The following is a 24,008-nucleotide window of genomic DNA, read 5'->3' as shown; positions in this document are numbered from 1 at the left end:
AGACACAAGGCTGCAGGCTGAGTTATACAGGGAACTCTGAGTATCACTCATGTATTATAAGGGATAATGTACCCCCTACTGTAAATGATAAGGATATTAGAAGTCACTGAGGGGTTGTTCTGTGACCATATAAAGACACAAGGCTGCAGGCTGAGTTATACAGGGAACTCTGAGTATCACTCATGTATTATAAGGGATAATGTACCCCCTACTGTAAATGATAAGGATATTAGAAGTCACTGAGGGGTTGTTCTGTGACCATATAAAGGCACAAGGCTGCAGGCTGAGTTATACAGGGAACTCTGAGTATCACTCATGTATTATAAGGGATAATGTACCCCCTACTGTAAATGATAAGGATAGAAGAAGAAATCAGAAGTCACAGAAGAAGTGAAAGAATAAATTACAGAATAAGTCACAGAAGTTTTAGAAGAAGTCAGAGAAGAAGTTTCGGAAGCAAGTACAGAAGACGTGACAGAAGGAGTCAAAGAAGAAATCTCAGAAGTCTCAGTAGGTTGTGGAAACAGTCATAGAAGAAATCAGAGAAGAAATCACAGTAGAAATCACAGTAGAAATCACAGAAGAAATCACAGTAGAAATCACAGAAGAAATCAGAGAAGAAATCACAGTAGAAATCAGAGAAGAAATCACAGAAGAAATCACAGAAGAAATCACAGTAGAAATCACAGAAGAAATCAGAGAAGAAATCACAGTAGAAATCAGAGAAGAAATCACAGAAGAAATCACAGAAGAAATCACAGAAGAAATCACAGAAGAAATCACAGAAGACACACTTGCAGGATTATTGATGGATTAGAGAGCCAGATAATAAATGATATCACTTTAATGAAAGGCCCAAATTCCCACTGGGAATAAATCAGATCCGTGACATACGTTAGTCCTTCAGGTTCATGATTGTGGACTGAGCCGATGTGTTTGGGCAGGATCAGCTCAGATACCCAGAAGTGCATTGTGGGAAAGTGTATGATGCTCCAGTGTTGAGATGGTGGAAGGGATGAAATAAAGGCTCATGTGGGGGAACAGGCAATGGAAGGGGCTGGGTTGGCACAGTAAGAGCTGAAGGAACACAATGTGGGTAGAAGATGGAGAAGACTGGCAGTGACTGTAGGGAGGGACCTCATGCATTTAGTGGCAGATGAGCTGGTGCTTCTCTCTAGACCAGGGATCCCCAACCAGCGCCTCTGGGACAACATGTTGCTCCCCAACTCCTTGGATGTTACTCCCAGTGGCCTCAAAGCAGGAGCTCCAGGCTTGGGGGCAAGTTTTGCTGCATAAAACCAGTTTCACTGTCAAATTGATTCTCCTGTAGCTGTAAATAAGGGCTACCAATAGCCAATCATATCCTTTATATGGCACCCCCAGAAATGTTGCTCCCAAACTCTTCTTATATTTCAATTTGGCTCATGGGTTAAAGGAGAAGGAAAGGCTAAAAGTAAGTAAGCTTTATCAGAAAGGTCTATATATATACACCAGTAACCCCTCAAAGTAATGCTGCTCTGAGTCCTCTGTCAAAAGAAACATCACATTTCTTTCCTTCTATTGTGTACTCATGGGCTTCTGTATCAGACTAACTGTTTTCAGCTTAAACCTCCAGGGCTAGGGCTTGAGCATGCTCAGTTTGTTCCTCTCTCCCTCCTGCTGTAATCTGAGCCCAGAGCTATGAGTGAGCAGGGAGAGACTCAGACAGGAAGTGATGTCACACCAAGCTAATATGGCAGCTGATATCCAAAACAAACAAAGAGAGCTTCTAGAGCTGTTTACTCAGGTATAGTAAACTCATGTATTAGGTACTCAGGTATGGTAAACTCAGGTATGGTAATCTCAGCTCTGGGCTCAGATTGCAGCAGGGAGGAGAGAGGAGCACACTGAGCATGCTCAAGCCCTAGCCCTGGAGGTTTAAGAAGAATAAATATAGTGTTATAGCTGCACTGTTGTGGCTCATCTATGTGCAATAAACTGCTTTGGTAGCTTTCCTTCTCCTTTAAAGAAGGTTGGGGACCCCAGCTCTAGGTAGTGGCTATGGTGTGGTGATGGGGGGCTCTTGCTGGTTGCTCAGGGGCATTTTCTCTCGACGCATTGCTTTCCCCCTTCCTCGTATTCCTGTTTAGAGATCCACATTTGCTGGAACGTCCCCTGAAAGATTAAAAAAGAGTTACAATGAGGGTCCCCACCTCAAACCCCTAGGGACATATTTGTACAGAAGGTGTAATGTGCGTCATAATGAAGGAGATTAAATGGGGTGCACCTCTTGTACCCGGCACCCATATTCCAGCACCCAGGGTGCAAGGGAGGCCTAGCCCTATTATTTATTTATTGCCCCATCATGAGGAATTAAATGCGTAATGGTGACAAATTGGCACCTCCATGAGATCAATACAGTTACACTGGAATTCTGTAAAAAAATTGCATTGTGGGAGTTAAATGGTCAGGTGACATGGAGCCCCCTTGGGAGGGGACAATTACTATTGCCCAGTGCTGCCTCCATGTCCACAGTATCATTTATATAAGTTATTTCATGTGATTAATGTTGGGATTATATTGGGAAGGGCCCCACCAGTCCTCTATTACTTACCAGCGAGGCCAATATGGAGCCTCCAATCCAGGAGCTGAAGCGCCGCTCGATGGAGCTGTTACTGGCAATGAGTTTCAGGCGCATACTCTGGGGGGGAAGAGAAGGAGAGAAGAGGGGTAACCGGGGGCAGGGAAAGACTTTGTTTGCAATTGGTCTTCATTTATTTGTCCGCTGTTATATTGGTGTTCCCTTTCTATGAAATGTAAAAAGCTTTTTGGGCACAGAAGCCACCAGTGTCAGGCACCCCGATAACTTCAAACTGAAAATCCTTCTATATTAGATGTCACCCCATGTGCTCCCCTATTTCTTATAACATTTGCAGTCACTACAATCCCCAGAATCCTCAGTTACATTGGGTCTTATATAATGTAAATCAGTAGCAACCAATCAGCAGTCAGCTAACATTACCCCAGACAACAAGTGGCCAATAATGAGTGAATCAGTGTTTAAAACTGGCCCAGACTATGGCTCCCTCCTGCTGGCGCTCTTGTTGAACTTCAACTGTCCCACCCTCTGTAAACTACTGACTGATGGGGGGCCCACTGGGCAAATTCTGGCTCTCACCGGCGGTGTCTTCTGAGAAAGCTCCCGATTTAGTCTGTCATTAAATCCCTGCAGCAGGGTATTGCCCCCGGTAACAATGACGCTGCCATACAACCCCTGTGGGAGAGGGAGGGAGTCATTAAGCAACAGAAACATTGTGGGCTCTTCATGTGGGTTACACTATTCTGCTGGAGATTGTACTGCAGGGGAGGGGTTAGACTGTACTGCAGGGGAGGGGTTAGACTGTACTGCAGGGGAGGGGATAGACTGTACTGCAGGGGAGGGGATAGACTGTACTGCAGGGGAGGGGTTACACTGTACTGCAGGGGAGGGGATAGACTGTACTGCAGGGGAGGGATAGACTGTACTGCAGGGGAGGGGTTAGACTGTACTGCAGGGGAGGGGATAGACTGTACTGCAGGGGAGGGGTTAGACTGTACTGCAGGGCAGGGGTTAGACTGTACTGCAGGGGAGGGGTTAGACTGTACTGCAGGGGAGGGGTTACACTGTACTGCAGGGGAGGGGTTAGAATGTACTGCAGGGGAGGGGTTAGAATGTACTGCAGGGAAGGGGTTAGACTGTACTGCAGGGGAGGGGTTACACTGTACTACAGGGGAGGGGTTAGACTGTACTGCAGGGGAGGGGTTAGGCTGTACTGCAGGGGAGGGGTTAGACTGTACTGCAGGGGAGGGGTTAGACTGTACTGGCAGGGGAGGGGTTAGACTGTACTGCAGGGGAGGGGTTAGACTGTACTGCAGGGGAGGGGTTAGACTGTACTGCAGGGGAGGGGTTAGACTGTACTGCAGGGGAGGGGTTAGACTGTAGTATAGTTCTGTGTTGTGGAATACACACATAGCATGTAGTAAAAGGTATAAGTACTCACCGGGCGGATATCTATGTCGCACATGCCGATGCTGCTAGTAACTACATGTCCGACCCCCAACATTGTGTTGCCCGACAGGCCCTGGGGAGGAAAGGAGATTTCATCTTATTGAGACTTGTGCTGTTAATGTTCTCAGACTGTACAGCTATCAGTAGCCATGTTATCATTGTGGCCAGGCTATAGAGGCAACAGTAGCCACAATAAGTGTGTGCCCAGACTATAGTGACTGCAGCACCCAGGTTAGTCGTAGGCTCAGTCTATGGGCCCACAGTGGGTGCCATTATTCCCAGTTTATACAAAGTGCAGCACCCAGGGACTGGAGTGACAGTAGGTACAGTTAATAGGCCCCTGTTACCTTGACATTGGATGGATCAAAAAGTCCCTCTGGGATCCTCAGTCTTTCAGCTCCATAATCTGTATTGTAGCCATTGGGCATCTCATAGTGAACAGTCGGCATCTGTGCAGCCACCCTAATCATATACAAATCAACCTGGGCAGTATATTATATATATATAGAGCATAGGTATGTGATAGATATAGGGGGATGCAGTATATGATATATATATAGAGCATAGGTATGTAATAGATATAGGGGGATGCAGTATATGATATATATATATATATATAGAGCATAGGTATGTAATAGATATAGGGGGATGCAGTATATGATATATATATATATATAGAGCATAGGTATGTGATAGATATAGGGGGATGCAGTAAATGATATATATATAGAACATAGGTATGTAATAGATATAGGGGGATGCAGTATATGATATATATATATAGCAACATAGGTATGTAATAGATATGGGGTAGAAATATAGCCGGGATGCATCATATATATACATATATAGAACATGGTATGATAGATAGTAGAGGGACAGTATATGATATAATAATATATACAAGCATAGGTAAGTTATAGATATAGCAGTAAATGATATATTATATAACATAGTATGTAAATATATATAGAGGAGCCAGTATAGATATAATATATAGAAACATCATTATGTAATAGATATAGGGGCATCAGGAACATAATAGATATAGGGAATCAGTATATTGATATATATATATAAACAAGGTATGTATAGATATGGGAGATGCAGTATATGATATACTATATAGAACATATATGTAAATAGATATTCCGGGGATTGCAGTACAATGATATAATATATAAAAATAAGGTTAGTTATAGAAATAGGGGGAATATATAGATATAGGGGATGCAGTAATATATATAATATATATATAGAACATAGTATGTAATATATATAGGGGGATGCAGTAAAATGATATATTATATAAATACATAGATCATAGATATAGGGATGCAGTAAATATATATAATATCGAACAAGGTATGTTATAGATATAGGGGGATGCATTATATGATATAATATAAACATGTATGTAATAATTCTAGGGATCAGTATATGATATAATATATATGTAGAACATAGGTAATGTATAGATATGCATATACCTAACAACATAGGACATAATGTAATAAGATGCAAGATAAATGATATATCATAGAAATAGGTAGTCAATAGATATAGGGGATCAGTATTATGAATATAATAATAGAACATGGGTATGTAATAGATATAAGGATCGTATATAATATATAATAATATAGAACATAGGTATGTATAGATATAGGGGCATGCAGTAAATTAATATATTAGAACATAGGTATGTAATAGATCTAGGAATGCAGATTGATATATATATATATGAACAATAGTATGTAAATTAGATATAAGGGGGTGCAGTATATAAATATATAAGAGCATAGTAGTATAAGATATAGGGGGATGCAGTATATGATAAATAATATATAGAACAGGTAGTAATAGATATAGGGGGATCAGTAAATGATATATATATTAGAACATAGGAATAGATATAGGGGGAATCAGCAAAATGATAATATATAGAACATAGTATCGTAATAGATTAGGATCAGTAAATGATATATATAATAGAAATAGTAGTGTAATAGATATAGGGGAGCAGTAAAATGATATATACTATAGAACAGGTATGTAATATATAGGGGGATGCCAGTATGAATATAATATAAACATAGGTATGTAATAGATATAGGGGGATGCAGTATACTATATATTATATAAACGTATGTATGGTAATAATATTAGGGGGATGCATATATGATATATATATAGAACATAGGTATATAAATATGGGGATGCAGTTAAATATATATATATAGAAACATAGGTATGTAATAGATATAGGGGATGCAGTATATGATATATATATAGAACATAGGTATGTATTAGATATAGGGGATGCAGTAAATATATATATAGAACAAGGTATGTAATAGATATAGGATTCCAGTATATATATATAATATATATATATAGAACATAGTATGTAATTAGATATAGGGGATGCATAAATGAATATAATATATATATATATATAACATAGGATGAATAGATATAGGGGATGCAGTATATATATATATAATATATATATATATATATATATATAGAACATAGGTATGTAATAGATATAGGGGATGCAGTAAATGATATATATATATATAGAACATAGGTATGTAATAGATATAGGGGGATCAGTAATATATATATATATAGACACGTAGGTATGTTAATAGATATATGGGGATCAGTAAATATTGAAATAATAGAACGTAGGTATTAATAGAATATAGGGGATCAGTATATGAATAATATAAGACACATAGGTATGATAGATAGGGGATGCAGTAAATGATATATATATAGAACATAGGTATGTAATTAATATAGGGGGATGCAGTATATGATATATTATATATAGAAACGTAGGAATAGTAATAGATATAGGGGGATGCTAGTATATGAAATATATATAGACATAGGTATTAATAGATATATGGGACAGTATTTGATATATATATATATATAATATAATATAATAGAACATAGGTATGTAATAGATATAGGGGGATGCAGTAACGATATATATATACTATAGAACATGTATATAGATATAGGGAATGCAGTATATGATATAATATATAGAACATAGGTATGTAATAGATATAGGGGGATGCAGTAAATGATATATATATATAAGAACATAAGTATTAATAGATATAGGGGGATGCAGTATATATATTTATATATAAGAAACATAGGTATGTGATAGATATAGGGGATGCAGTATATGATATATATTATATTGATAGATATAGGGGGATGCAGTAATGATAATATATATACAACGTAGTAATAGATATAGGGGATGCATATAGATATATATATGAACATAGTATGTAAAGATATAGGGGATGCAGTATATTGATATAATAAACGAACGTAGGTATGTAATAGATATAGGGGATGCAGTATTGATATATATATAAGACATAGGTTATTAATGATATTAGTGCATATGATATATAATCTATATATATATAGAACATAGGTATGTAATAGATATAGGGGATGCAGTAAAGATATCAATAAATATATAGAACAAGGATGTAATAGATATAGGGGATGCAGTATATGAGATATATATATAGAACATAGGTATTAATAGAATATAGGGGGATGCAGTAAATCTATATATATATATATAGAACATAGGTTATGTAAGATATAGGGGATGCAGTAATATGATATATATATAGTAGAACATAGAGTATGTGATAGATATAGGGGATGCAGTATAATGCATAATATTATATAGAACATAGGTATGTGATAGATATAGGGGATGCAGTATATGATATATAATATAACGTAGTATGAATAGATATAGGGGATGCAGTATATGATATATATATAGAACATAGGTATGTGATAGATATAGGGGGATGCAGTATATGATATATATATATAGAACATAGGTATGTGATAGATATAGGGGGATGCAGTATATGATATATATATAGAACGTAGGTATGTAATAGATATAGGGGGATGCAGTATATGATATATATATATAGAACATAGGTATGTGATAGATATAGGGGGATGCAGTATATGATATATATATAGAACGTAGGTATGTAATAGATATAGGGGGGATGAACATGGGGATGAGGGTGGGGAACTCACTGTTCATCATATGGAGAGTCTGACACCTGTAGGACAGAGGCCTGGAAATCCTGGATCACTTCCTAGTGAGGAACAGACAGGGGCCCCAAAAGAGGCAAGTGGGGACAGGGGAAATGAAAAATGTTAAAAAAGGAGAATATTTCGAGTAATATCACATTCCTCCCCAGCAACATTCCCCTTCTCTTCTCTCTCAAACTCATTCTCCCTTTGCTCCATCAGTCTGAGATTTTCCTTCTCTGATTTCTCAGCCTGAGATTCTTCTTTTTTGTTCCCTCAGCCCAAGAGTCGCCTTCTCTGTTCCTTCAGTTTTAGATTCTCCTTGTCTGTTCCCTTACCATGAGATTCTCTTTCTCGTTCCCTCAGTCTGAGATTCTCCTTCTCAGCGTAAGTGTCAGGTATTGCTGGGATTCGAGTCGGGGACCTTTGGGTTTCTGGCTCGAAGCCTTAACCATTTGGCCAGATGAACAGCCTGTAGGGTTCCTCACTATATGTTACCTGTAATCTGCTGCCGCCTGATTAGTTACAATCAGCCAATCAGGGTTGACTCTGCCCTATTTAAGGTCAGCCCTCCAATTGGCAGAGCATTATTTGCCAGACTAGTAGTGTGACATTGTCCCTGGCTAAGGGTTTCAGCTTTTGCCTTGTTGCCTTGTTCTGTCCTACCTTCAACCTTTCCTCCTTATCCTTCCTTGTTCTGTTCCTGCCTGGTCTTTCCCTCCCACTTCTGCTCCAGTTCTACCTTTCACCTTGTCTTAAAGGAAAAGTTCAGTATAAAAATAAAAAGTGGGTAAATAAATAGACTGTGCAAAATAAAAAATGTATCTAATATAGTTAGTTAGGCAAAAATGTAATGTATAAAGGCTGGAGTGACTGGATGTGTAACATAACAGCCAGAACACTACTTCTCTTGCTTTCCAATGATTGGTTACCAGGCAGTAACCAATCAGAGACTTGAGGGGAGGCCACATGGGACATAACTGTTGCTTTTGAATCTGAGCTGAATACTGAGGATCAATTACAAACTCACTGAACAGTTATGTCCCATGTGGCCCCCCTTATAGTCACTGACTAACTCAGAGTTAGAGAGCTGAAAAGCAGGAAGTAGTGTTCTGGCTATTATGTTACACATCCACTCACTCCAGCCTTTATACATTACATTTTTGTCTAACTAACTATATTAGATACATTGTTTATTTTCCACAGCCTGTCTATTTACCCAGTTTTTATTTTTACACCGAACTGTTCCTTTAACCTATTTCAGCCTTGACCTTGACCTGACCCCTGCCTCACCTGTTCCTGACCCTGCCTTGTACCTTGTACCCCCTCATGTCACTCTGCATCTTCTCCTGCCTTTTCCAGTCCTCTCCTGCTCTCCTGCTCCAGTCTCCCTCTGCACTCTATCCCCAGTCTAATCCACACCTGCACTGTCCTGTCCCATCCAGTCTGTTCCTGTCCTGAGTCATCGCCCTCTTCATCCAGCCTAGTCCTGATCTTCACCCTCTCTGTCCTGTTCTTCTCTGTACCTGATCCAGACTGACTCTTCACCCTCATCAACCTGTTCCTTCCTCCCCTACAGCTCCTGCCTCAAGGACTCTCCCTTACCCATCAGTCTCCTCAGCCCCCTACCTAATCCTTGACACTAAGATTCTCCTTCTCTTCTCCCTCAGTCTAATATTCTCCTTCTCTGCTTTTTCAGCCCAAGATATTCTTTCTCTGCTTCCTCAGCCTGAGTTTTTCAGTCTCTGTTCTTAAAGGGCATGTAAAGTGTAAAATAGAATAAGGCTAGAAATGCTGTATTTTGTATACTAAACATAAACATGAACTTACTGCACCACAAGCCTAATCAAACAAATGATTTATGCTTTCAAAGTTGGCCACAGGGGGTCACCATCTTGTAACTTTGTTATACATCTTTGCAAGACTAAGACTGTGCACATGCTCAGTGTGGTCTGGGCTGCTTAGGGATCATCATAAACAAAGCTGCTTGAGTTCTGCATGGCTGGGAAGTAAGGCGGGGGCTCCCCCTGCTGTACATAAGTATGATTGTTTCCCTGCAGAGCAGTTAGGGACCGTCTGACAATTCCTATCCACAGCAGTAAATGAAGGGAGAATTTCACTGCATACAGTCAGGTTTCTTATAAAAACGGTACAGATTTTTTAATTAAAGTATATTGGAAATAGGTTTCTTTTTCATTAAAGAAAGTAAAAATGGCATTTTATTTTTTTGCCTTTACATGCCCTTTAAGGCTGAGAATCTCCTTTTCTGATTTTTCTGCCTGAGATTCTCTTTTGCTCCCTCAGTCTGAGATTCGCCTCCTCTGTTCCTTCAGATATTCCTCCTGTGCTGTTTATTAAGAGATACAGATGGTTCTCTTCCCTCCATGGTTAGTGTCTGGCTCATGGGTTGGTATTGATGGAGTTGGCTCGTATGTAGGTAGAACCAGTTGGTGTCCCTGTAGGAGGGAGACTCTGGAATCTCTTCCCCAACTAAACTGCCTCTGATTTCCCAATCTCTTCCCAATGCCCATCAGTTGACCCTCTGTGCTCACACTCACATTACACATGTAGTTCTGCCAGGATTTGGTCACAGTTGGCAGTTTATCTTTCCTCCTCCAGTTTGGGGGGGAACCTTCCCTCACAGGCTCCTGTGGAACAGGGGGAGACATTCAGCCCATGAAATCATTAGACTATAGTTCAAGTCTCTGCTGTTACTCAATAACTCTGCTCTCTGGGGGTATTTCCCATTGCCCCAGGCAAATGTGCCTTATAGTTGATCAGATGACACTTGTGCACCTCAATTTCCAAATTGTTGTATTGAGACTGGGGGTGAGACTGACCAATTGGGACTTCGCTCCTTTGTTCTTCAGCCAAAGTAACAAATGAATATTCAGAGAATTCTGCTGCACCCCCAAACCTGCACAACACTTCCCATTCCGGCGGACCCTGTAGGGAACCACAGGTTTTACCTTAGAAGCGATCATATAGGGGGGGATAATGTCAACTCCCATCTCCTGGAACAACTCCCTGCACTGCATAGTGATGAAGTCTCCAGCCAGGGGGGACTTTACTATTCCTGCAAATAGAAGAGAAAAACATTCCTCAGTGTCTCTATTAGAAACATACAAGTGGGGGTACTGGGGGTGCAGAAACCCACAACAGTTGCCCCAGACACACAGCGGAGAATCACGTGGCCCCCAGTGTTTGAGCTCTGGGAAGTGTTTATTATACAAGTCATGTCCTATAACTCCCCCTAATTCTCTATTACACAGACTCACCCCCTAATTCTCTATTACACAGACTCACCCCCTAATTCTCTATTACACAGTCTCACCCCCTAATTCTCTATTACACAGTCTCACCCCCTAATTCTCTATTACACAGTCTCACCCCCTAATTCTCTATTACACAGTCTCACCCCCTAATTCTCTATTACACAGTCTCACCCCGTAATTGTCTATTAAAAAGACTCACCCCCAATTCTCTATTACACAGACTCACCCCCTAATTCTCTATTACACAGTCTCACCCCCTAATTCTCTATTACACAGTCTCACCCCCTAATTCTCTATTACACAGACTCACCCCCTAATTCTCTATTACACAGACTCACCCCCTAATTCTCTATTACACAGTCTCACCCCCTAATTCTCTATTACACAGTCTCACCCCCTAATTCTCTATTACACAGTCTCACCCCCTAATTCTCTATTACACAGTCTCACCACCAATTCTCTATTACACAGTCTCACCCCCTAATTCTCTATTACACAGACTCACCCCGTAATTGTCTATTACACAGTCTCACCCCCTAATTCTCTATTACACAGTCTCACCCCCTAATTCTCTATTACACAGTCTCACCCCCTAATTCTCTATTACACAGTCTCACCACCAATTCTCTATTACACAGTCTCACCCCGTAATTGTCTATTACACAGTCTCACCCCCTAATTCTCTATTACACAGTCTCACCCCCTAATTCTCTATTACACAGTCTCACCCCCTAATTGTCTATTACACAGTCTCACCCCCTAATTGTCTATTACACAGTCTCACCCCCTAATTGTCTATTACACAGTCTCACCCCGTAAGCCTGGGTTGGAGGAGTGCAGAGAGGTGAGTGGCTGATCTGGGGGTGAATATGACCTGATACCCTCCATGGGGGTCAGATAATTGGGGGAACAGATCATTTGGATGGTGACTGATGGAGGGGGAGGTAAGTAGAGATAAAAGAAAGAGTTACTATAGGGAGGTAAGTGTTACTCACCTTGTTGCAGGACATACCCATCATGCACTGGGATAGCTGTGGTGTGAGTTGCTCCACTGTCCAACACTAATCCTGTGGAACGACCATTAGCAAATCTGGAGCAAATCTACTTTAAGGAAGAGCTTCATTGAGAAAGTTGTATCTTTACTCCACAACATACATGTTATACGACACACATGTTATACGACACACATGTTATACGACACACATGCACAAGGATCCTTGTGATCTAAAACATGTTGTGATTCAATAAATAATTATTTGCGGCAGAGACTGTGTCTTATGTGCTCCATCCATACCTATGTTTGCTATACTACACACATGTCATACTACACACGTCATACTACACACATATATTACACACATGTTATACATGTTATACGACACACATATATTACACACATGTCATACGACACACATGTTATTTTCAACACTTTATGCAAGTACTAAGCCTGTGGTTCCGCGTGTGACACTCAGTCAATGGATTTTACAAGTTACATCAAACAGGAGAAACCTCCTCCGCTCAGTTATAAGATATAATATCAGCAGATACTGATCTCTGTGTGACCCCCACTTACCTGAGTGTGACCCCCACTTACCTGAGTTTATATCTCACGACTGCAGCATGGGGGGGGGGTAAATAGGAAGGTTGGGGCAGTAAGTTGTGGAGAAGAGTCAGACACAGGTTTGTCCCATTTGCTGCCACATTGGGGGAATTGACAAAAGTGCTGATCTTGAGACAAAATAAAAATGGGGGTGTAAAGAGTCTGTTCCACTCATTACACTAGTGATGTTCCCCCCGTGACTCCAACGCTGGTGTTTAAGTGCAGGGGGGGGGGCAGGAACAGCCCCTGATGGAGATTTTCCACCAAACTCACAAACCTCACGAGGAAATTTCGAGCGACTCCCATTGCAGCCGGCGCAGGACAAGAGGAAGCGTTTTGGGGGATAATTGTGATTAGTCGCCAGGCACTAAATCTCCCCGATTCACCTGGTGTGGACTAAGTCTTAACGACAATTTGTCTCTAATTAAACCTGTCAGTCAGTCATCTAATTAGCAACTCTCGGGGGGAGTATTTTACTCAGGAACATTATACGTCATTGGGCTAAATCTACTTCTTTATTACATGTGAAATTGCACTTGTGTAACAAATAATATCAATACAAATGAATGCTCTTATTGGACAATATGAAGATATTATTAATCCCCATGAGGAGACAGAGGTCACAAGATTAATTCTCTGCAGTATAATAAATAAATATATCAATAAATATATAAATAAATAAATATATAAATAAATATATAAATAAATAGTATAATTGACAGCAGATAAGAGGTTAAAAGGTGATATATGAAATCAAATCAGTTATATCTATTATCTCCTGTTAAAGGGGAGGTAAAACCTTCTGTTAACATGTTGTTTAAGTTGCAGATCCTATTACAGATTACAGTAGCACCATGTGTTCAGCATGAACTATAACTCTACACCAGGGGTCAGCGACCTTTACTATCAAAAGAGCCATTTTGCTCCCTCTTCCACTAAAGAAAAATAGTCTGGAGCCACAAAACATAAGACAGTTTATAAACTTTTAAAAGTTTTAACAGGAGGAAGCAGGAGGAAGCAGTAGGAAACAAGAGGAAAAAGGAGGAAACAGGAGGAAACAGGAGGAAACAGGAGGAAGCAGGAGGAAACAAGAGGAAACAGGAGGAAAAAGGAGGAAACAGGAGGAAACAGGAGGAAAAGGGAGGAAACAGGAGGAAGCAGGAGGAAACAGGAGGAAACAGGAGGAAGCATGAGGAAACAGGAGGAAACAGGAGGAAACAGGTGGAAACAGGAGGAAGCAGGAGGAAACAGGAGGAAGGAGGAGGAAACAGGAGGAAGCAGGAGGAAACAGGAGGAAGGAGGAGGAAACAGGAGGAAGCAGGTGGAAACAGGAGGAAGTAGGAGAAAACAGGAGGAAGGAGGAGGAAACAGGAGGAAAAGGGAGGAAACAGGAGGAAAAGGGAGGAAACAGGAGGAAGCAGGAGGAAACAGGAGGAAAAAGGAGGAAACAGGAGGAAGCAGGAGGAAGGAGGAGGAAACAGGAGGAAGGAGGAGGAAACAGGAGGAAAAGGGAGGAAACAGGAGGAAGCAGGAGGAAACAGGAGGAAAAAGGAGGAAACAGGAGGAAAAGGGAGGAAACAGGAGGAAGCAGTAGGAAATAAGAGGAAAAAGGAGGAAACAGGAGGAAACAGGAGGAAGGAGGAGGAAACAGGAGGAAACAGAAGGAAAAAGGAGGAAACAGGAGGAAAAGGGAGGAAGCAGGAGGAAGCAGGAGGAAACAGGAGGAAGCAGGTGGAAACAGGAGGAAGCAGGAGGAAACAGGAGGAAGCAGAAGAAAACAGGAGGAAGGAGGAGGAAACAGGAGGAAGGAGGAGGAAACAGGAGGAAGGAGGAGGAAACAGGAGGAAACAGGAGGAAAAAGGAGGAAACAGGAGGAAAAGGGAGGAAACAGGAGGAAGCAGGAGGAAACAGGAGGAAACAGGAGGAAGCATGAGGAAACAGGAGGAAACAGGAGGAAACAGGTGGAAACAGGAGGAAGCAGGAGGAAACAGGAGGAAGGAGGAGGAAACAGGAGGAAGCAGGAGGAAACAGGAGGAAGGAGGAGGAAACAGGAGGAAGCAGGAGGAAACAGGAGGAAGCAGGAGGAAGGAGGAGGAAACAGGAGGAAGCAGGAGGAAACAGGAGGAGGCAGGAGGAAACAGGAGGAAACGGGAGGAAGCAGGAGGAAGCAGTAGGAAATAAGAGGAAAAAGGAGGAAACAGGAGGAAACAGGAGGAAGGAGGAGGAAACAGGAGGAAACAGAAGGAAAAAGGAGGAAACAGGAGGAAAAGGGAAGAAACAGGAGGAAGCAGGAGGAAACAGGAGGAAGCAGGTGGAAACAGGAGGAAGCAGGAGGAAACAGGAGGAAGCAGAAGAAAACAGGAGGAAGGAGGAGGAAACAGGAGGAAGGAGGAGGAAACAGGAGGAAGGAGGAGGAAACAGGAGGAAACAGGAGGAAAAAGGAGGAAACAGGAGGAAAAGGGAGGAAGCAGGAGGAAGCAGGAGGAAACAGGAGGAAGCATGAGGAAACAGGAGGAAACAGGTGGAAACAGGAGGAAGCAGGAGGAAACAGGAGGAAGGAGGAGGAAACAGGAGGAAGCAGGAGGAAACAGGAGGAAGGAGGAGGAAACAGGAGGAAGCAGGAGGAAACAGGAGGAAGCAGGAGGAAGGAGGAGGAAACAGGAGGAAGCAGGAGGAAACAGGAGGAAGCAGGAGGAAACAGGAGGAAACAGGAGGAAGCAGGAGGAAACAGGAGGAAGCAGGAGGAAACAGGAGGAAACAGGAGGAAGCAGGAGGAAGAGCCGCATGAGGCTCCGGAGCTGCGGGTTACCTACCCCTGCATTACACACTGGGGCTCATTTATCAACACTGGGCAGTTACCCAATCAGGAACCAATCAGTGATTAGCTTTTTAAAGCCAGCTGCAAATAGAACAATGAATACAACATTCTGATTGGTTTCCATGGGTTATTGCTCATGGGAGATTTTGCCCAGTATTGATAAATGACCCCCACAGGGTTCAACTAGTGCACTTGGGGGCTCACGTGAAGATCTATAACAAGTTGGGGAGCAGCAAATCCAGGAATGGTTTGGGATTCAGCTGAATCCTTGTGTCTGTCCCACCCAAATCAGAATCCTAATTTGTATATGTAAATTTGGGTTGGGAAGGGAAACCATGTGACGTTTTCATCAATTATTTCCCACACGTTATTCATATAAATATACAAATTAGGATTCAGATTCGGTTCATTATTTGGCCAAATCTTTCACAAAAGATTTGGCTGAATCCCTAAAATCAAGGCATAAAAGCATTTGCAGACCTATGGGGTCTATTGGGTTGTGTATAAAGTTGGCCCCACACAATTAGATCTTTCCCTGATATTCCCAATAACATCAGAGAGATTTCAGGTTAATCCCTAGGGACAAACCACTGGGTAACAATGAAGCAAATTATCGTAGGACTTTGTCTACTAGTCAATGGGGCCCTTGAGCTCAGGAAGAATCAAATGAATTGACATCTTGGCCACATATTGATTGGGGAGACCTGTCGGAAGCCCCCCCATACACTGGCAGATAAACTGCTGAATCTAAACGACTGATCTGCTCATGTTTGGTCACTTTATCTGCTAATAAAACTAAACAATTGCCTGGGAGCCTTTACTTTCCCTTTAGATTTATATAATATATTCACTCAAACTGTTAATATTGCCTCAAACTAGTGATAAAATGCAAATCTGCATTATAAACTTTATATGTAGGGGATCCATTATCCAGAAAGCTCAGAATTATGGAAAAGCCGTCTCCTATAGACGCCATTTTATCCCAATAATCCAAATTTTTAAAACTGATTTCCTTTTTCTGTGTAATAATAAAACAGTCGCTTGTACTTGATCCCAACTAAGATATAATTAATCCTTATTGGAAGCAAAACCAGCCTATTGGGTTTATTTCATGTTTATATGATTTTCTAGTAGACTTAAGGTATGAAGATCCAAATTATGGAAAGATCCGTTATCTGGAAAACTCTAGGTTCTGAGCTTTGTGGATAACAGGTCCCATACCTGTATATACAGTTGTATAAAATACACTTATTTTGTTTAATCAGTGTTTTACTTGTTTTGTTAATGAGGCTTTTACACCTATAGGATTAGACACAAATTTGTGCCCTGACTATAAAATGCTGATCCTTATTAATCTCTTTATTAATGTTATTAATCCTTATTAATCCTATCAATCCCTATTATTCCTATTAGTTATCCAGTTAATCCATAGTAATCCTATTATTAATCCTATGAATCCATATTGATCCTATTATGAGTCATGTTAATCCCTATTATCCCTATTATTAATCCTATTAATCCATATTAATCGTATTATTCATTTTATTAATCCCTATAAATCCTATTATTAATCCCTATTATTCATATTATTAATCCTATTCATCAATATTAATCATATTATTAATTTTATTAATTCCTATAAATCCTATTATTAATCCCAATTAATATGATAATAATTCCCCAATGGGGCAGCTACAAGAGAGTGAAATGAAAACTGGCTGAACCAAAGCAAATGATCCCACAATTAAAGTGACCCGCGGGTTTTTACTCCATTTATAAAATGTCGGGAGAAAATGTCCCGTTTGCTCCGGGTTTATATTTTTAAAAGACAAATTTATTTAAGTGTCAATAAAGTTTCACTAAAAAATGAAAAGTGTCGGTTGAGTGGGAATTGGTGTTTGTGACTAAGGGGAAAGTATTTGACACCAGTTCCCTCCACTTCTGTGAATCCCCCCATATTCCTGCCCCCACATAATCCCCAATATGTGAGGAATAAAGGGAGGGGCGAGTGTAGAAGTGACGTATAATGTGGGTCTGATGTAAAGGATACGCCGTCAGCACCGCAGTTTTACACAGGAACAAGGCCGGGATATTGTAATGCTCAAACATTAACTCCGTCACCTTCTCTCTCTTGGCTCTGGCGTTCCACTGAATGGGGCAAATAGAAATAATGGTCATCTCCCCCTTTTCACTCATTGGTCATACAGATCCATCATCTCTCCCTCCTCTCCCCATGAGTCCCGCCCCCTGCAGGGTGATACCGTGACACAGACAAAGCAATTAGAGTGTTCCCAGCCCTCGCCCACATTGGGGTTGACTCACAGGTGCCTCAGACATCAGGACGGGGTGGAGGCCGGGGTCAGACTTCAGGTGTTTGTTGTACGTATGATCCAGTATTGCTTGGAATGAATCCCAGTCTTCAACTGGCAAGAGACAGACAGAGGTGGGCACAGGAGTGGGTGAGGGGCACAGGAGTGGGTGAGGGACACAGGAGTGGGTGAGGGACACAGGAGTGGGTGAGGGGCACAGGAGTGGGTGAGGGGCACAGGAGTGGGTGAGGGGCACAGGAGTGGGTGAGGGGCACAGGAGTGGGTGAGGGCACAGGAGTGGGTGAGGGACACAGGAGTGGGTGAGGGGCACAGGAGTGGGTGAGGGGCACAGGAGTGGGTGAGGGGCACAGGAGTGGGTGAGGGCACAGGAGTGGGTGAGGGGCACAGGAGTGGGTGAGGGGCACAGGAGTGGGTGAGGGGCACAGGAGTGGGTGAGGGCACAGGAGTGGGTGAGGGGCACAGGAGTGGGTGAGGGGCACAGGAGTTGGTGAGGGCAGTACAATGAGTCCTGGGCACAGATGATGTGACAGTCACTGGTATGACAGTTGTGAGATTTGTTTGCTGGGGGCATTACTTGCCATTAATGACAGCGGGAAGACTGGATGGCACATATGATTGGTGAGGTACATGTGAGGAGCATTAGGCGTGTGCCAGTCATGCAATGAATGTAAGGGGGTGGCACAACATGACTGACAGCTTGATGGGCACAGAGGGCACATTAATGAGATGGAAATCTGCGGGCACTGCCAGGGCACAGTCACAATCCTTTGTCAGGCTGAGAAGCTGAGAACTGGCTCCAGGGTACGGGCGTGGGTACGGGAATAGGAATGGGTACGGACATGGGTACGTGTTCATTCCCATACCCTGGCACTGTACAGGGGAGTCCTTTGCTGGTGACTTGTTGATGGATGAGGAATTAGCAAGTTGGGGACAAGAGAGAGAAAGTCTGATGCCAGGCAAAGCTACAGCTATGATGCCAACACATGGCACCCAGTGTGATTGTTGCCAATGAAATGGGATTTTGCTAATGAGGCACCAGAATGGGTGACAGTTGGTAGAAGGACGGGCAGAATGAGACAGAACATAGATACAGGGTGGCACCAAGTTGGTGCAGTCTCACTCATGCCATTCTTCAGAGGGGACGTGACCTCAGTGTGTGCCCGGGGCACGTGTAAGCTGGTAGTATCCATGTAGTAGACCCGGCTCAGCTTGTGCTCCTTCTCCAGCTCAGAGGGAAGGGGGTCCTCAGGAGAGAGAACCCCAAGAGTGGTGGGGAAGTCGGCCTGAGTGGGGTGAGAATCATTAGTGGGGGGCAAAGAAGAAACATGGGGAGAGTAAGTACTACATGGGGAAGGGGAGTAAGTACTAGAGGTAAGTACACAAGGTGCAAATAACAATGAGAAGTTCCTTGTACGCAAGATATTAACCTCTCCCGTCTATTCTACATAATGCCCCTCCCTCAGAAGCTTTCCTTTTAGGGGCAAATGGGCCACCAGGGGGGTAACTACAGAGGAAGCAGGGGGGGGCAGGAGCTATCGGGGCCCCATGAGACCCTGGTTAATCTCTAGACACTCTGAGGGTTGAGTAATATCAGTTCCACCTCTAAGGGCCACATCACCAAATGACATTCAGTAATTTCTCTAAAGAACATTCACGGGGCAAATCCAGAGAGACAAACACCAACCTTGGGGCAATCTTCTCCAGCATAACCGGCCCTCACCGACAATGAGCCAATGTCAAACACCAGCGCCCCCACCTCATCTGGGGCAGTTACCAAATAATAGCAGGGAGGGGGCAAAACATTGACACTCATTAATACACAAATATATCAGATTGGGACGGGGTTAGTAGGGGGGAGGGATGATAGGGGGGGAGGGTATCAGATTGGGAAGAAGTTAGTAGGGGATGGAGGGCTGAGAAGGGGGTATATCAGATTGGGAGGGGGTTAGTGGGGGTGAGGGATGATAGGGGGGAGGGTATCTGATTAGGGGGGTTAGTAGGGGGAGAGGGCTGATGGGGGGAATATATCAGATTGGGACGGGGTTACTGGGGGGGAGGGTATCAGATTGGGAAGGAGTTAGTAGGGGACGGAGGGCTGAGAAGGGGGTAAATCAGATTGGGAGGGGGTTAGCAGGGGAGAGGGATGATAGGAGGGAGGGTATCAGATTGGGGGGTTAGTAGGGGGGAGAGGGCTGATGGGGGGAATATATCAGATTGGGGGGTGATGCCGGCGAATCAGATGAGAGCCTATATATAAATAGAAACATGCAGAAGACAATAAGATTTATAGGGGCAGGGGGGGAATGTTGGGATTGGATGGAGGGGGAACAAGTCTTTACCTCCCCCATAGACTCCTCCACTCATCCTGTCCGGACACCTGAAGACCCACTGATAACACAAACCTGCTGAAAGCCCATTGCCCTTTAATTCTGCAGCTCTCTGCCACACTAAGTGGGCGGTTCATGCTGGTTGCTTATCCCAGCCAATCAGAGACAAGCATTTCCCTGGCACTAAGCTGTGATTGGTGGACGGCACAGACACTCCAGTGGAATTTAAAGGAGACTCCCAGTCTGTGTGGAAACAGAGAGATCCGAGAGGAGGGGGGGCACAGTTAAAGTGACAGATTCCTGCTGGAAGCTCCATATGTCGACTCACGGCCCAGAGATATAAGAACCAACCCTTTGTCATTGGGATAATGATTTGCTGGTGCTGCAGAGAGACCCACTTGTGACTGGATCGTTAGTTCTGTGTCTGGAGCAGACCATTATCCCTAACGACACGGGGTAAGATGGAATTTCTCTGGAATTTGCTGGAAAACTGCAGTTCATGTATATGGCACAAGTATAGAGGTGTTTCTATGGGAGGGAATAATATACTGTCCCGTTATCCTAAAAATATAGGATGGAATAAGAGAGGAAAACAAAAACATCATTAAAAGTGGGAAGGTTTAGCAATTTTACATGATATAGCATTGGGTTTAATGGATAAAGAAAGATTGTGGAAAATTCCCCGATCTGACACTGGTGCTGATCCATTTGTGCTCAAGAAATCCACTGCGTTATTCATTATCATCAGGAAAAAGAAGTTCTGGGAGATTAACTACAAACCATAATGTGGCCGTTTTGGAATCTTTATTTCCTTGACAAGAATGGCTGTTAGACGGAGCAGACAGTTAAACAAAGACAGACGCAAGTTCAGGGCAGGCAGCAGGTAGACAAGTCCAAGTTCAGATGCAAGGTCAGGGCAGGCAGCAGGTAGACAAGTCCAGGTTCAGACACAAGGTCAGGGCAGGCAGCAGGCAGACAAGTCCAAGTTCAGACTCAAGGTTCAGGGCAGGCAGCAGGTAGACAAGTCCAGGTTCAGACACAAGGTCAGGGCAGGCAGCAGGTAGATAAGTCAAGGCTCAGACACAACAGGACTTCTACAGGATTTTCCCCATCCATGCTGATGTTTGGAAGGGAGGTGTGTTTGCCTTTAGACCTTGTTAGTGGTGGGGATGTAGATGAGAAAGTTACCAGCCCTACCAAAGATGTAAGTGAAGCTCAGATATCAGAAATATGATTAAATATCTCCAGGCCAAAGCTAGTGGGAAACAAAAAGAGTACTTTGCCTTATAAATAACTGCCATGGTATTTGAATCAGAAGAAAAAGTATGGGTATGGGATTCATCCAGGCAAAGAGTTGTGTGCCCTAATCTTCAACCAAACTATAAAGGTCCATATCTTATGTGATACAGCGGGAAATCAATGTTATGCAGTTTGAACCTGTTTTTCAGTCCTTGGACTCAAGTGGTTGAACAGCCACAAGGAAGAAAGTCTTGAAAAGCTTCCAGAGAGGCAATGACTTGTCCCCATACAAACCAGGGTTCATCCTGATACTTCCAAAGCTTTGTAGCCACAGTAATTATACAGAAATAACGGCTTGTTTTGTAGGAGCTCAGGAACAAACATTAATGCATAGAATTATCTCTGGTCAATGTCATGTACAGTTATTACTTGTTTTCTGCTGCCCAGTATGATAGACACGTACAGACTCACAACTCAAGATTAAAAAGGCATTTTCATTTCCACTAGCACTTAACGTAGCAGATTCTCCCCCACGAGGTTCACAAAAATTCTAGCTCCAGTGATAGTTTTCCCCAGACAACTGGGAATACAAATACTCACCAACCTGGACAACAAATTGGTGAAGTCACAAGAGCAGAAAGCTGTGTCAGTACCAATTCAGTAAGTTCTAAATGTCCTTCAAGATCCTGGTTGGAAAGATCAACCCATAGATGTTATAAGAAGCCCATTTTATAGAGATAACAACTATGTCACCTTGGAAAATACACCAAAATCACCTCAATTCACGTTTCCTGGAAAAAAAGGAATCTCCAAATGTTTTTTTTTTAGCAAGGAATCTCTAAACATGTAGTTGATTCAGAAACAGATGAACTACTTTCTTGGGAACATATTCAAATTATATGGACTCAAGTTGATTAAACAAAATACCCATTGGTTAATATGTAATATTTTGACTTTTTTTCACCCTTAGCGATGCTCTTGCTGAAGGTGCATCTCCAAAAATATATTTGCTTAATTTGAAGCCAAAAGAAACTATTTGGATTAAGAATTCCCAAGTTGTGTCATGTTCATCCCCACAAAACAGTGTTCCCTTAGGTCCCATCCGGCAGCAACCGTGAGATTTATCTCCCTCCCTGTTAGGTAGGATGAGTGGCCAATCACAATTTAACTAACCCCGCCTATAATTATGATTTAACTCCCCCTCCTCATCAGTGTTTTTCTTGTCCTACCTGCGGTAGGTAAGTGGTTTTCAGTAACTGATGTTTTTTTCTTTTCTCTTTTCAGTATGTAGCTGTCCAGGTCCCAAGGGGGCTTGATTGACCGCAGGCATGACACCCAAGGGGTAAATTGCCAGGGGTAGATTACTGCCCTTAAGGTGGCCATACACGGGCCGATAAAAGCTGGAGACAGACCGAGTCGGCAGCTTATTGGCCCGTGTATGGGGGCCCCCGACGGGCTTCCCCGATCAAGATCTGGCCGAAAGTCGGCCAGATCTCGATCGGATGGGATTAAAAATCCTGTCGGATCGCGGCCGCATCTGTTCGTTGATGCAGTCCCGCGATCCGACCGCCCGTTTGCGTTCGCTAGGATCCGATCGTTGGGCCCTAGGGCCCACGATCGGATCAGCCCGATATTGCCCACCTCAAGGTGGGCATATCGGAGGGAGATCCGCTCGTTTGGTGACATCGCCAAACGAGCGGATCTCTCCATGTATGTCCACCTTTAGGTGTTGGTCTATCTTCTCATTATGCAGCCTTAGCGTTGCCAGTCCCAAAGATGGCCGATGGAGACGTATTGAACGTTCAGCAGTTAACTCGTTCCAGGAATATGCTTTTTTGGGAGGTGAGTGGGCACCTCACAGTTACGTCTAAGGCCGATGTGCACTCTGGAGAGGAGTTACTGGTGGTCTGAGGACGCTGGAGTCTCAGGGAGTCAGGGAATGTACACAAAAGTTGAGTGTGGTGTCGAAATTGTCGTGTGCCGGGAATAGTCACTGAGAATTGTCGCGCGCGGGGGATAAGTGCGCATCCCGTGAGTACAAATCATGATGTCATTTACGTGCGTTGCCTTCTAGATGCGGTACCTTGTGGTGAACGCCCCTTGTTATTAATATGTTTCAAGGAAACGACTGATGTGGTTGTTGTGTAGCAGATTCCACTGTTACTAATAGTGAACCACCTGCAAAGAAGCGCAGGGAATCTAAACATTTTCAGTGAGAGCTTGTGATGATCAGCTGCCTGATAATTGTCACAAGAGATTCTATGAGCAGTGCTTTCATTATTTGG

At 42.8% G+C, this 24,008-nt stretch overlaps 1 protein-coding gene across 3 annotated transcripts; it reads right to left on the bottom strand.

Annotated features, from left to right (window-relative positions):
* Positions 1-828: 828 nt before the first annotated feature.
* Positions 829-20,608, bottom strand: LOC108703569 (actin-like protein 6B). 3 transcript variants are annotated; one of them, XM_018239773.2, is made up of 14 exons: positions 20,497-20,607; positions 19,842-19,918; positions 19,278-19,440; positions 18,150-18,250; positions 17,878-17,975; positions 12,405-12,499; positions 11,104-11,210; positions 10,693-10,782; positions 8,138-8,199; positions 4,375-4,489; positions 4,020-4,100; positions 3,158-3,253; positions 2,594-2,680; positions 829-2,154 (listed from the first exon to the last, which is right to left on the bottom strand). In XM_018239773.2, exons 1-14 carry the CDS (start codon positions 20,519-20,521, stop codon positions 2,074-2,076), a joined length of 1,278 nt encoding a protein of 425 aa, XP_018095262.1. In that variant the 5' UTR covers positions 20,522-20,607; the 3' UTR covers positions 829-2,073. The 3 variants fall into 3 exon arrangements, with proteins under 3 accessions (XP_018095262.1, XP_041444939.1, XP_041444938.1); XM_041589005.1 differs by lacking the exons at positions 18,150-18,250; positions 19,278-19,440 and having other exon boundaries at positions 1,875-2,154; positions 20,497-20,608; XM_041589004.1 differs by lacking the exons at positions 19,278-19,440; positions 19,842-19,918 and having other exon boundaries at positions 1,875-2,154.
* Positions 20,609-24,008: the final 3,400 nt, after the last annotated feature.

The sequence above is a fragment of the Xenopus laevis genome, chromosome 3S (genome assembly GCF_017654675.1).
Source record: "Xenopus laevis strain J_2021 chromosome 3S, Xenopus_laevis_v10.1, whole genome shotgun sequence".
Classification (NCBI taxonomy): domain Eukaryota; kingdom Metazoa; phylum Chordata; class Amphibia; order Anura; family Pipidae; genus Xenopus; species Xenopus laevis.
The sequence above is the reverse complement of the archived record's forward strand: the minus strand, read 5'-3'. Positions and strand labels throughout refer to the sequence as shown.